Below are 15,529 nucleotides of genomic sequence, written 5' to 3'. Positions count from 1 at the left end.
TAAGACCTCTCTCTCTCTCTCTCTGCCTTACCCTCTCTGTAATTCAGGCTTTCAATAAATAATTAAATCTTTAAAAAAAAAAAGATATGGCACAATATCTGAGTTAATTACATTCAAATTATTTGTTTCATCAATACAGAATAAAACGATAGGAGCAGACCATGATGGTGTTTTTCATTTTTTTGAAGGGCAGAGAGAGAAGGAGATAGAGAGACTGAGAGCAGTATTTTCCAATCATTGGTTCACTTCCAAAAGGAACAGCCAGGGCTAGGCCAGACCAAAGCTGGAAACTCACTGGGACCCAAATGCTGCCTACCAGGGTGGACATTCGCAGGAAACCAGAATTAGGAACAGAGATGGAACTCAAATTCAGTCCATTTAACATAAATACCTAACAGTTATTAAAGAACACAAATTCCTATTCCTGATCTTTCATATCAAGTTATTCCAACTGCTATTCTTTCCTAAAAATTATGGTATTGCTACCCATAAATACACTGTCTCTGAAGATTAGTACAATTATGATTTGCAATCATCAAGACCATTCTTTTGATCAATTTGTTCATTTTACTTTATATATGGTGGAAAATATGGAAAGAGATAATTAATGAACAAAATACACTCTAGTTCTCTAGTTAATTACTTTCTTCTAATCAAGTCAAGAACATAATTTTGAAAGACTGGTTTTAAGTGTCTCTTAACATACAGAAGAAAGGAGTGCCCTCATGCACTTTTGAAAGGTTTATGAAAAGTGGAATTTATGTGGGGACAAAAGAACTCTGATATCCATGCAGTTTTTTCATCACACACATTTTTCCTAAACTTTCTGAAGACTACCTGCACGGATTTCAAAATTTTTTTAACAAACTAAATTTATCTTTTGTTTTCACTATCCATGAATATTCTGAAGTACCTTTATTATAAGTAATTTAAAAAGAACACCTCTAATAACTGGAGAAAAGCAGCAAATAAACTGAAAGGGTAAGAAGGTGTGCTTAGAATTTATCAGACTGACAGGAATGTACCAGTATTTAGAGACTATTTCCCAACCACTTAGTTTACATCCATGGACATTATGTATGCACTGTTCATGACTAGAATTGTAGGAGAGTAGAAACCTGTAGTATAACTGTGGTCTGCAATACTTTTTGAGTTCTTAATCTTATTTTAAAAAATCAAATTAGAAAATAAGGCGGCCACAGACATGCAGTACAGATCTTAACTGTAGGAGTGTTTCAGAGAAAGCCAGTGCTAGGCACATGCAAGGTTGAGAAAGAGGGGAGCGGTAAGAACAAGGAAGAGCTTCAACTGAAGCCTAACAGACAGGAGGAACCGACAAAGGAAAATAAGGTTGTGTTTAACCTAGGGGTTGGCCGGCGCCGCGGCTCACTAGGCTAATCCTCTGCCTTGTGGTGCCGGCACACGGGGTTCTAGTCCCGGTTGAGGCACCGGATTCTGTCCCGGTTGCCCCTCTTCCAGGCCACCTCTCTGCTGTGGCCAGGGAGTGCAATGGAGGATGGCCCAAGTACTTGGGCCCTGCACCCCATGGGAGACCAGGATAAGTACCTGGCTCCTGCCATCGGATCAGCGCGGTGCGCCGGCTGCAGCGCACCAGCCGCGGCGGCCATTGGAGGGTGACCCAACGGCAAAAGGAAGACCTTTCTCTCTGTCTCTCTCTCTCACTGTCCACTCTGCCTGTCAAAAAATAAAAAATAAATTTAATAACCTAGGGGTTAAGATGCCCGCACCCCACAAGCAGTATCTGCATTCACAACCCAGCTCTGACTCCTGACACCCGTTTCCTTCTGACGCAGACCCCGGAAGGCAGAGATGACAGCTCACGTACGTGGGAGAACCAGACTGAGCTTCCAACTTCCAGCTTTCAGTCTTGGCACAGTTCCTGTCACTGCAGGCACTTGGAGAGTGAACCAGCTGATGGAGCAATCTCTCCTCACCCCCCTCTCCCTCCCTCCCTCCATGTGTCTGTCTGTCTCTGTGTGGGTCTCTCTCTGCCTCTTAAATAAGCTTTCTAAAAACTAAAATAAAAAGTGTGCACAGATTAAGCAGGACAATGTATTTCAAACAGCAAGCAGGACTCAAGAATAGGGTAACCACTAAGACGAATTGTGTAGCTCTCTATGTGTAAGAAAAACGAAACAAAACATGATACAGCAAAAAGAGGGAGGGCCCTGAGATTTAAGCTTTGGAACGTGGCTACCTGGACTTCTATTCCAACTCAACCACCTGCTACATGACCATGAGAAATTAATTCCAATACACAGATTCCCTGTCCTGTATGTAAATACAGAGTTGTTGTTCCTATTAAAGATGGGCAGTATAAACTAAAGCTTGCTTGTAGTTTTTTAATAAAAGGAAGCTGTTACTATTATTGTTAAGGTTCTCTAACCTATCCTATGTAAATACAAAATGATCAGGCCGAAACTGTATGTGGCCAAGTGTATCAATAAACATTATCTTTGAAAGACTTGCCAACACAACAGTGACTGCCTGTCTCTTTAGTATTTTACTAGGACAATGCTGACTCTCGCATCCAAAACCTGCTGGATTCTATGGGGAAATATACTTTCGACTTGTATCTTACTATTAAGCCCAAGCTCTGTGCTGTACAACAGTAACTTGTGGATTTCTGTGTAATCAAATGCACAAGGTTTTGCTTCAGAGAGAAGATAACTATAATGGATATGATTTTATTGTTCTGTTGAGTATTTAGTTTTGTCTCCAACTCAACAAAATTATTTTAGAATGCTGTTTTCTGTATTCTCTTTTGCAGCACTTTTATGATGTTGCAAGATCCTTCACTAAATAAATTTCTGTCATGGTTTCCTTGTGCATCTGAGTCATATCTTTAATTTTTGGAAGATCACACATTGACAACAACTTGGCTGACAAGTTCAGCCAAAAATACATGGTTGGCTGGAATCTCAGAGCAGCTTGCCTAATAGCTAGGTAGACAGGCAACCATTTTAGTTCAAAGTAAGACAGAAAATAAAAAAGTAAGGTGCACAACACATATTTTCAACTAAAAGTTCCCCCTGGTGAAAGGAAAAGTTTTCTAGGTAAAACTTCATCTAGTACTAACCCAAAAACTGTGCTAATAGGGACAAAATTACAGAGTTTAGGGAAAGGGGGTCACAAAGCCATGCCTCTGACTCTGTTATCCATACCTTGGTCTGAAAATGGATTCTGTCTCCTTCTTTCCACATCTCAGTTTGCAGAGTTTGTCCTGGGTACACTGGTTTTGCAAAACGAGCCTTAAAAAAAAAAAAAAAGATTTCAGAGCTTAAAATGTTTTGAAGCAAAACCTCTCTTATGGAGAAACAATTTAGATGGGCATTCAAAGAGTATAAAAGGAAGAAAACAGAGGCTTAATATATTTAAATTCATAAAACATCAAAAAATATTATAAAAGCAGTAGAGAAAGGATACAACAACGTGTAGATAATTCATTTTTCAAAGAAATGAATAAGTACATCACATTTTATCTTGACAAGAAACAAAACCATACTCATTAGGCAGCGTTGCACAGCTAACCATAAAACAATGCAGAAACTGTAAAAAGTGATCCTAATCACATCTGGAAAAAAGAGGCCTGAGGTGGACATGTAGGGAAAAATAATCCTACTTTGTAGAATTTTCCACATTTTATTTACTCTGTGCACATATTATTTGACAATAAAAATAGTTGCAATAAAAAGAAAGGCATGAGAACAATCAACATTATCAAGGGCAGAGCACGGAACGTACACTAATAAAAGTTTCTGAAGCTCTTTGACAATTTCTTTAAACTTTTTTCTTTTTAACTGTACATCATTTGACTTACAATTAAGCAAAAATATTGTAGAAACACATTTTTCCCTGTAATTTATAATGGTTAAAAACTTGAATCAACTTAAAAGTAAAAAAAACTAAAAGGTGGGCATCAGACAAGCACCCGGGTTCAAGTGCTTCCTCCACTCCCAATTCCAGCTCCCTGCTAAGGTGCGCCTTGGGAGGAGGCAGCAGAAATGACTCAAATGGCTGGGTTCCTCCCACCCAAGTGCTACAGGCATTTGGGAAGTGAACCAGAGAAAGGGGATTTCTGTCTGTCTCCTTATGTATTTATTTGTGTTTCATTTACTTGAAATGCAGACACAGACAAGCAGGAAGCTAGAATCAGAAACAGAACCGGAACTCAAACTCAGGAACGCTGACATGGGATAGGGGTGTCCCAGGTGCCATGTTAACTGCTCTGCCAAACACCTGTCTCTCTGCCTTTCAAATTAATTAAAAAAAAAAAATGGGGGGATTCTAAGATGGCTGAATAGGGAAAAGACATGCTGATTTTACACACTTGATCTTAGCCAAAAGGCCAAGAAGCGTTAAGACGTGCTGATTTTGACCAAGGGAAGAGACAGGATAACAGAAGAAATGCTGGGGCAGTGCATTCCCAGGGGACAGTGGAGGAGAAGCCTGCAGTGGGAAGTCCACAGAAAGCAGACAGATACCATGGAGCAGCATGGAAAGTGCAGACACGCAGCGGGGAGTGGGGACACCATCCACAGCTCCCGCAGGGGGACACTGAAGACAGCTCTGAAAGCAAGGCGAGGGCAACACTGGTGCTACTGCCTAAGGGAGAACCTTGCACACCACACGGACTTGAGGCAGGCCTGGAGCCCTAGTGGGTGGCAGGGTACCTACCTAATCCAGTGAAGGAAAAAGCACAGAAAAGCATATTTCTTTGTCCCCATCCCCTGACAAGGGCGCCAGGCAACCAGCAGTGAGAAAGGGCCATCTTAACACCAGCAGGGGCTGTGGTGGCTCTCACACGTGGCCAGGGGATTTTAGCAGAGGGAAAAATCCACGTTCCCCACTGACACTGAGTCCGGCCAGGAGGGTTGGCAGGGGGCTGGGCACCCACTTAGACAGGGGATGGGAGCATCTCACAGGCCTATCATAGGCTCCAAACCGCCAAGGCAGAGCACCCACAGGCGGCTGGCTCTGGGAATGTCTCTGCTCTCCCTATGGACATGGCAGGCTCGCAGCTGAGTGGATCCTCGGTAACGCGTGACTGTACAGCCCTGCGTGCTGCGACTGTGGGAATTCTCTGACTGCACAGCAGGGTACAGGATGAGGCAGGGTCTCTGGGCAATCACTGTGTCTGGCTGCAGAGGCTCAGCGCTCCCTGACTGCCTGGGGTTCCGGCCTCACACAGAGGACTGCACAGATCCTTTGTGCAGCTCATGCTCCTGCGTGGACAGGGCCTGTACCCACTGTGGGCTAACCCCCGGCACTGATCAATTTGGAAGAGAGGAGGTAGGACTGTGATTATGCTAACAGGCATGATCATAGCTTCCCCCTGCTGACAATACAGGAGCTCTACCACGCCCAACCTGGGTGTCGCCCTGGATTCTCACCCCACCCTGAGCACTGACAAGAGCTCCCTGGCTCCGTGCTTGCTCACACCTCTGGAGAGCCACTGAAGGAGCAGACACTCCACTAAGCCACTGAGGAATAATCCAAAGAAAAATCCCATCAGAGGAGAAAACCAACAAGTGTTTGCAGAAATGCCTCAAATAAACGCAGAAATACAAGAAACAAGAAGCACAATGTGATACCCCAAAAGGAACACAACAACACTTCAATATTAGAATGACGTGAAGACACAGAGACAGATGAAAGGCCTGAAAATGAATTCCCAAGCACAATCATGAAATTGTCAGAAACACAGACAAATTCATGATATAAAGAAATCCATACATGATATGGATTAAAAAACTTCACCAACAGATTGAGTAAAATATTGAAGCGAAACAAAACTGAAATATTAGAATTGAAGAATCAAATATTCAAACAGAAAATACAGTGGAAAGCCTCAACAGTCCACTAGGTGAGGCAGAAAAGAATATATCCCAGCCTCAAGACAAACCCTTGGAAATGGTCAACCAAAAAGGAGGGGGAAAAAAAAGAAAAACTGAAAACAGTGTTAGAGATTGATGGGATAACATCACACGACCACACATACAGGCCTTAGGGCTCCTGAAGGAGTGCAAAGAGAGAATGCGTTAGAAGGCCTGTTCAGTAAAGTAACAGCAGAAACTTCCCTAACTGGGAGAAAGAGTCCAAGTACAGGAAACAGAGAACTCCTAACAGACAGGATCGTAAAAGATCTTCACCACACCTGAGAGTCAGACTTCCCACAGTAAAACATAAAGAGATTCTTAAATGTGCATGAGTAGAACACCAGGTGACGACTGCAGGATCCACAATCATACTCACTCCTGATTTCTCATCAGAAACCCTACAGGCTAGGGAGAATGGTGACGCACAGTTCAGTCCTAAAACAAAGAAACTGTAAACGCAGAACACTGTACCCACCAAAGCTCTCATTTATAAATGAAGGTGACATAAAGACCCTACCAAACAGAAATTGTAAAAATTTGTCACCACTTGTTCAGCCTTATAAATGATTCTTAAGGATGTGCTACACACAGAAACAGAGAAAAAAAGAAATCATTATAAAAGAATGTGAAGGCAGAAAACCTAATAAAAGTACAAAGGAAATCCAAAGCAAACAACAGGAATATTTATGGAAAAATACATCATTACTTATCAATAATAACCTTGAATGTAAATGGCCTAAATTCTCCAATTAAAAGATAGAACTGGCTGAGTTCTTCTTGAACTATTCAAAACGTTTGAAAAAGAGGGAATCCACCCAAACTCCTTCAGTGAGGCCAGCATTACCTCAATTTCAAAACCAGAAGAAGGTACAACAAAGAAAGAGAACTATAGATCAATATCCCTGATGAAAATAGATGCAAAAATCCTCAACAAAACAATAACTATTTAAATCCAACAACACATGAGAAAAATCATTCAGCCACACCAAGTGGGATTTATCCTTGATCTGCAGGGATGGTACAGTATTCACAAATCAATAAATGTGATACATCACATGAACACACTGAACAACAAAAGCACATTATCTCAACAGATGCAGAGAAAGCATTTGATAAAATACAACATCCTTCATTATAAAAACCTAAAACAAATTGGGTATAGAAGGAACATTCTTCAACGTAATCAAGGCAATGTATGACAACACCACAGCCAGCATCATATTAAGTAGGAAACTTAGAAGGATTTCCTCTAAGATCCAGAACCAGAGAAGGGTGCCCACTTTCACCAATGCTATTTAATATAGTTCTGGAGTACTAGCCACTGCCTTTAGGCAAAAAAAAAAAAAGAAAAAAAAAAAAAGAAAAGAAAGAAAGAAAGAAATCAAAGGATACAAATTGAAAAGGAGAAAGTCAAATTATAACTGTTTGCAAATAATATGATGCTTTAGATTTAGGGGAAGCAAAAGATTTCAATAAGAGACTATTGGGTATTTTATGCATGGAAAGCCAAGACACTCTGGAAAAAAAAAAAAAAAACTAAATGAAAGATCTCTATGAGTGAGATCAAAGCAGGAGGTACCTTTCTCTGAAAGGAGGAGAGAATTTCCACTTTGACTATAACCTTGTCTAAAGATCGAAGTTGGCGAACTCAAAAGGCTTCCATAGCCTTGGCAGCTCATGACAAGAGCCTAGGGTGATTACTGACGTCATAAACAAGAGTGTCAATTCTTAAGTCAACAACAGGAGTCACTGTGGGATCCCATGTGGGATCTCTGTCCTTAATGTGTTGTACAATGTGAATTAATGCTATAACTAGTACTCAAACAGTACTTTACACTTTGTGTTTCTGTGTAGGTGCAAACTGTTAAAATCTTTACTTAATATATACTAAATTGATCTTCTGTATATAAAGATAATTGAAAATGAATCTTTATGTGAATGGAATGGGAGAGGGAGCAGGAGATGGGAGGGTTGCGGGTGGGAGGGAAGCTATGGGTAGGTGGAAAGCCACTGTAATCCAAAAGCTGTACTTTGGAAATTTATATTTATTAAATAAAAGTCTAAAAAAAGACTATTAGGGGGCCAGCACTGTGGTGAAATAGGTTAACACTCCTCCAGCATCCCATATGGGCACCAGGTCTAGTCCCAGCTGCTCCTCTCAGGATCCAGTTTTCTGCTAAGTCCTGAGAAAGCAGTAGATGATGGCCCAAGTCCTTTGACCCCTGTGCCTGTGTGGAAGACCCAGAAGAAACTCCGGGTTACTGCCTTTGGATTGGCCCAATTCCAGCCATTGTGGCCATTTGAGGAGTGAACCAGTGAATGTAAGACCTTTCTCTCTGTCTCTCCCTCTCACTGTCTGCAACTCTACCTCTCAAATAAATAAAATCTTAAAAAGAAAATAGAGAAAGACTAATGGAATTTTTAAAAGTTTGGTGAAGTTGCAGAATATAAAATCAACACACAAAAATCAATAGCCTTTGTATATACACACAATGCCATGGTTGAGAAAAAACTTGTAAATCAGTCCCATTCACAATAGCTACAGAAAAAATTTAAATATTTTGGAATAAATTTAACCAAGGAAGTGAAAGATATCCACAGTGAAAATTATAAAACATTAAAGAAATAGAAGACACATAAAAATGGAAAAATCTTCTATGTTTGTGGACTGGAAATTAGTATCATCAAAATGTACATACTACCGAAAGCAATTTCCAGAATCAATGCAATCCGAATCAAAACACTAACAACTTTCTTCTCAGATGGAGGAAAATGAAGCTAAAATCCATATGGAAACACAGAAGACCCTGAATAGCTAAGGCAATCTTAAATAACAAAAACAAAGCTGGAGCCATCACAATACCAGACTTCAAGGCATACTACAGGACAGTTATAATTAAAACAACCTGGTACTGTCAAAAACCTAGAGACACAGACCAATGGAACCAAACAGAAACCCCAGAAATTAATCCAGGCATCTACAACCAACTAATCTTTGACAAATAAGCTTAACTCAATTCCTAGGAGAAAACTTAGTCTCTTAAACAAATGGTGCAGGGAAAATTGGATCTATGTGTGCAGAAGTATGAAACTAGACCCATAACCTTACACCTTATACCAAAATCAACATAAAATGGATCAATCATCTAAATCTGCAACCTGATAGCGATAAATTACTAAAGGAAAACATGGGGGAAACTCTGAAAAACATTGGCATAAGCAAAGACTTCCCAGAAAAAAAACCAGAAGCACAGGCAACTAAAGCAAAAATAGACAAATGGGATTATATCAAGCTAAGAAGCTTCTGCACTGCAAAGGAAACACTCAACAAAGTGAAGAGGCAACCAACAGAATGGGAGAAAATATTTGCAAACCATACAACTGATAAAGGATTAATATCCAGAATCTATACAGCTTATGAAAATCAACAGCAAAACAAACAATCCAGTTAAGAAACAGGCAAAGAATGTGAACACGCATTTTTCAAAGGATGAAATACAAAAGGCCAACAGACAGATGAAGAAATGCTCAGGATCACTAGCCATCAGGGAAATGCAAGTAAGAACCACAATGAGGGGGCTGGCACTGTGGCATAGTGGGTAAAGCTGTTGCCTGTAGTGCCAGCATCCCATGTGGGCGCTGGTTGGCTGCTCTACTTCCAATCCAGATCTCTGCTATGGCCTGGGAAAGTAGTAGAAGATGGCCCAAGTTCTTGGGCCCCTGCACCAGAATGGGAGATTGAGAAAAATCTCCTGGCTCCTGGCTTTGGATTGGCCCAGCTCCAGCCATTGTGGCCATTTAGGGAGTAAACCAGTGGATGGAAGATCTCTCTCTCTCTCTACCTCTTTATAATTCTTCCTTTCAAATAAATAAATCTCTAAAACACACACACACACACACACACACACACACAATGAGCTTTTACTTCACCCCTTTTAGAATGGCTATCATCCAAAAATCATAAAACAATACATGCTGGCAAGGACGTGGGGGAAATGGTACGCTAACCCACTGCTGGTGGGAATGTCAACTGGTATGACTGTTATTTAGACAGCATGGAGATTCCTAAGAGGTCTGAAAATAGACCTATCAGATGACCCGGCCATCTGATTCCTGGGAACTTACCAGGAAATTAAATCATCATAAGAGTTATTTGTACCCCATATTTATTGCAGCTCAATTCACAACAGCTAATATATGCAATCAACCCAGATGTCTATCAAATGATGAATGGATAAAGAAAATATAGTATATATACACTATGGAACATTACTCAGCCATAAAATGAATGAAATCCTGTCTTTTGCAACAAAATGGATGCATTTTGTAGAAACCATTTTTGCTTAGGAAATAAGCCAGTCTCAAAAACACAAATATCATATATTTTCTCTGATATGTGGCAGCTAATACAGAATACAACAAAATGTAAAGGAATTAAATGGTCACTTTGGAATAGGATTGCTATTTTTAGCAATTATATATACTCCTACAGAAATATATTCCTACTTTTGTTAAATATTATGATTAATGTCAAATTAACCCCATGAATACACAGTGGACTAAAATTATGACTTTGCAAAAACTGATGAAGAAAGCGGAAGGAGGAGGGGATCAAAGGGGAGCAGAAGAGTGAGGGAAGTGTGCTTGTCTTCTTGGAAATGTACCTATAGAATGCATACAATCTGTTCTCTTTATTTTAATAACTTTTTTTAACTTGTTCCTTTGTTACCATGTTTACTAGAGTTCAAAGACAATGTTTTCAGGTACATTGATGCAAATTACAAAACAGTAAAAGAAAAAAGTAAATCTTGAGTTTTTAAGGTATATATGCTGATATATGTGTACAACTAATTTAGAAAACCATCCAATCTGTTACAATCAGAACTGTACATGATATCCTTAATGGTATATATGTAATAAAACTATTTATAGCTACAAAAGGAAAATGTGCTAATTACCAACTCCCAATAATAAAAATGTGTATTGTTATCGTATGGCATCAATTTTAAATTGAGTCAATAAAACTCCTTTTCTAATGCTGGAAAAAGGAACTAAATTCAAATTATGTGGTAACATACATATACCTTAATTGCCTTGAATCTGGAAACATCATTATCAGAAAACTGTCGAAGAACGTGCCTGGCAGAAAATCCAAAGGTACATAATCCATGCAGAATGGGCTTGTCAAAGCCTGAAGAAAGAGAGAATTTAGTTGCAAACAGGCCCCTTTCATGTTTAAAAACCAAGTGTTCCCTGGGGCCATCCGGATTCTGGATTTATGGTTAAGAACTCTGTGGCTGCTGCAGCCTTGGTTCAAGCAGGCCCAGGCATCACCTGTGCTGGTAGCAGACCTTGGCATCCACGTGGTGTTGACTCTGCAGTCTGGCAGAATTCAAGAGTTAGGAGCCATGGGGGCATCCACAAAGCCTTCAAAGGAAAGCCTGGGAAGTCAGTCGGAAGTGTGCTGTACCCAGCATAACGAGTCTGGGTGCAGCCATGCCATCAGGCAGCAGAGGAGACCCCAGAAAGATACAACGACCAGCAACACCATTTTTTCCAGGCCCCAGCCACAGAGCAATCGTATGGGCCACATGGCATGGGGCTGCCTGAGACCTTGAAGTCCCACCACCCTCCACAGTGCACACGGAAAACTAGACTTGGAGCTCTAAGATTTAGCATCTGCCCTGCTGAGCTCAGGCCTCACTTTAGGGTGATTATTCCTACTTCCCTATCTCTCTCTTTTGCAATAGGGATGTTTTTCCTTGTGTGCATCCCACCATTATCTCTCTCAAGCACGTAACTTGGTACAGTTATGTAACCTGTATTTCTACCAGGGCTCCCAGATAATAAAGAGTCTGCCATGAGTCTCAAATGAAACAAAGAGTGATGGGGCTGGCACCGTGGCTCACTTGGTTAATCCTCTGCCTGCGGCGCTGGCATCCCATATGGGCGCCGGGTTCTAGTCCCAGCTGCTCCTCTTCCTGGCCAGCTCTCTGCTGTGGCCCGGGAGGGCAGTGGAGGATGGCCCAAGTGCTTGGGCCCCTACACCTGCATGGGAGACCAGGAAGAAGCACCTGGCTCCTGGCTTCAGATCGGCGCAGCACCGGCTGTGGCGGCCATTTGGGGAGTAAACCAGCGGACGGAAGACCTTTCTCTCTGCCTCTCTCTCTCACTGTCTATAACCCTGGCAAATAAATTTAAAAAAGAAAAAGAAACTATGAGTGATGCTTGAACAAGTTAAGATGTTGGGACTACTGGGGATGGAATGAATGTCCTTTTTATTGTGAGGCAAACAGGAACCTTGGGGGCCTGAGCAGGAGAATCCAATGGGTTACATGTGGTTTGTCCACCAAGGGCTCACATGCTGGGAGCTTGGTCCCCAGTGTGGCCATGTCAGAGGTAGTGGGAACGTTAAATAATGGGGCCGGGAGTGGGGTCCTTACCGGCCCCTCCCATGCCATAGCTTCCCGTCTTCAGCAGAGATCTGTCTCTCACACCCATTCCCACCATGATGCCATCTGCCAGGAGTGATGCAGCCAGCAGGTGCTAAGCTGAGCTTGTGCTTTGCCATTCAGAATGGCAGCCTCCAAAAGTGGGAGCTGAATAAACCTCTTTTTAATAAGTATTCAGCCTCAGCTATGATGTTATAGCACCAAACATAACTAGTACACAAAGAATAGTTAATTCAAGGCTTCAACAGTAAGTCTTTCAACTGCATTAGCAAGAATTGTACCACCTACTTTAAGAAGCATGCAAAACATTTTGTAAGTAACATTTCCTGGAAGAAAAGTATGACCTAAATAAGTGAAGGAAGTTAAAAAAGAAAAAAAAAAAAAAAAAGGAGACTTGAGAGACCTAGAAACACAAAGAATTCTTTGGTTTGCTTTTAGCTACAACGATAAAATCATCCAGGTGATTCCAATATCCAGGAAGCAAGGGGACCCTCCCCACCCTTTGAGTTCCTTGTTCCAGGCTCCTCCAGTACCTCCGTGTCTCATGCCTCAGCCTCCCAGCCTCAGGCCGCTCCTCAAGCCCCGCCCCTGAAGGAGCAGGAGCTTCCCTCTGCCATCACCTGAGATCAAGTTCACCGTTTCTGGGACACGGGTTCCTGCCCCCCCATAACTTCGGCATCGATGCCATGCGGAGAGGGCTATTTCTTAGTTACTCAGAGCACCAGTCCCCACTAACCGTCTCTTGAAGAACATCATTTAGATAGCTGAGCTGATATTTTCCATTAATTCATGTTATTAGCAACTCACCCGCAAGGTTAGCAAAGTTAGGATCAATGTGTAAGGGGTTCCAGTCTCCACTGAGGCGGTACAAAGCAGCCTGTACGGAAAGAATTACAGCTGTAACTGGTACTCAGTGTCTTCTGAGGAAACATTAAATGAAAATCAGGAAATAGGGCTGGTTATTGTATAAGAAATGTGTCACAATGTACCTAATTCAGGCTCCAATTTAAAAAAAAAATAAACTTCTAACAAAAAAGATTACCTATAAATTAAATGTTTTTTTAACACCTGCAAGTGAAATTAGCATGTCTGGCAGTGGGGACTATCAAGGAAAGTAAAGAGTCAAGAATTCCATCTGGTGGTTCAGAGTGTCTCCAATGCCCACAGAGACATTCACAAGAAAAAAATCCATCAATCTGGTCATTAACACATAATGAAGAGAAGGCAAGTGTTTACAGCCTCTTCTAAACATGCAACCTTACACCAGCTTTCTGAATGGGGTCTTTTAAACCGAAGCCTGTAACATAACACTAGACCTAGAAGCACTCCTTGGCACACTAAATCGTGACCATGAGGTCACCCTGCAAGAAAGCAGACCAACAGCCTGGTGTCATGATGTCTGCTTGGTTCAGCTCCCCACACTGCAGTGTACCTAGTTCAGGTAGGATTAGCATAACAAGAGGGGAAACGTCACCATACCTCCTGACATTTAAATTGTGTGTTGTTCAACTGGCCAGAGAGTACTTTTCAGTACTGCAGGAGAGAAACTGTACATAATGTACATGTTACATTACCTTGACCCTTTCTGTCTGTCTGAAGACCTCCTCCCTTTCTCATCCATTGCTGAATTTTGTTTTTCAAGATTATTATAATGTCATTGAGATTAGCCATGTCAGCTTATCTGGCTTTTTAATCACTCATTTTTAAAATTATTTTTAAACTACTCATTAATCATTTATAACAAGTTTGATTTCTAGAATAACATTTTCTATAATTCATAAGAAATCTTGAATTCTTTTTTAATGTTTTTGCATAATTCTAAAAAGCTCTTTTCCCCCTTTCCCATTACTCCAAATAGTCTATATTTACTTTTCAATGACTCAGAATTTTTTCCTTTAAATGTCTTCTAAACATAATGAAATCAAATCAGTAACTACTGAGTAACAGTGACTTGGCAAGTTTCTGTATAAGACATCAGAGGATTAAGCAGTAATGGACTTCCACCACTCCTCTACACATGCCATGCCCCTCTCCTCCTCTCCTGCACCCTGCTGCACCCCGTCCCAAGCCCACCCTGCCTCCTGCTAGCCTCCCAGGCTCAGGAGAGAATGTCCCCAGGCCACTTTAGCTACGCACCTTTACTGCCAGACCTTCCCAACACCCCTCCCTAATGAGGAGCCCTTCTCTGGCCATCCAGGGCACTACATAAAAACCCAAGTCTTGTATTTAGTCACTGACGATTCCAACACTTGCCCTATTTTGTCTACCTCTTGAGTATCCAAGTGTTCTTTTCCATTTCTGAAGATAGGAGACATTTCTGTTACTGACGATATTTCCTACAGAACTTATCTAGTTTCAAATGGCACAGCCCCATGAAATTTACACAAACTCTCAGGTATACTGTGTTTTCGAAAACCTGCTACCTAGTTCTCATCACATTATGAAATGATCAAATGTTACAAAACGGTCAAGAACCTCTGCCAAATGATGAGTGCCCATTATTTACACAAAAGATATTTGTTGGCTTAAAAAGCACCCTTTGTCACACAGCAAAACACTAACCTCTGCTAAAAGCTAACTGTGAGTGCTCATCATGTGAAAAGAGTGAGAGAAAGAAAACTCCTCCACTTAGTCTGTGCAGAAATTCAAGCCTTGGAAATTATCCCACTTTTCCTGTCTACCACAGATACATTTTATTATTTCACTGTAAGCTAAGAGTAATAAAGAAGCTTTTGCTGGGTTTTCTCTTCTTTAGAACCCTAACAAAATCAACTGATCTGTTAAGTTTTACAGAACTGGAAATCTGTCCCTCTCAGATCAAACTGCTAAGACACAGTAAGAGACTGGAAAACATTTAAAGGCAGAAACTCACCTGAGGAATAAAGTATTCTTCCCATCCCAACCATTCAGTGCACAAAAAACAAAATGCATACAAACCAACATGACTTTTCTCTGGCTCATAAAATGATACTTCTATTTGGGAGGAAACAAATCCTGCAGAAATTCTCACATCAAACATACCAAAATTACCATGAAAAGGCAAATGAGCTTGAGCTGCAACCTGCGGTCGCACACCCACAGTCAGCACAGGACAGGAAGGTGAAGGACTCAGGGTCCAACCTGCATGGTTTCTCTTCTGGCCACATTGGAAGAACCTTGAGGACTTTCATAAAGAAA

The 15,529-nt window shown here is 41.2% G+C and overlaps 1 protein-coding gene across 4 annotated transcripts in view; it reads right to left on the bottom strand.

The window, feature by feature from the left end:
- The window catches only part of HSD17B4 (hydroxysteroid 17-beta dehydrogenase 4), a 90,746-nt gene that overhangs the window by 19,639 nt on the left and 55,578 nt on the right, over positions 1–15,529 (bottom strand). For all 4 annotated transcript variants that reach the window (XM_008254935.5, XM_089334840.1, XM_089334838.1 and 1 more), the window contains 3 exons: positions 13,160–13,229; positions 10,985–11,091; positions 3,186–3,272 (listed from right to left, as the gene is read on the bottom strand). In XM_008254935.5, coding sequence (XP_008253157.2) covers positions 3,186–3,272; positions 10,985–11,091; positions 13,160–13,229 — 264 coding nt within the window. The remainder of the gene's footprint in view (positions 1–3,185; positions 3,273–10,984; positions 11,092–13,159; positions 13,230–15,529) is intronic.

The sequence above is a fragment of the Oryctolagus cuniculus genome, chromosome 6, assembly GCF_051225735.1.
Source record: "Oryctolagus cuniculus isolate XC-2025 breed Fujian yellow rabbit chromosome 6, ASM5122573v1, whole genome shotgun sequence".
Taxonomy (NCBI): Eukaryota; Metazoa; Chordata; class Mammalia; order Lagomorpha; family Leporidae; genus Oryctolagus; species Oryctolagus cuniculus.
Note: the sequence above shows the minus strand (reverse complement) of the source record. Positions and strands in the feature narration are given on the sequence as shown.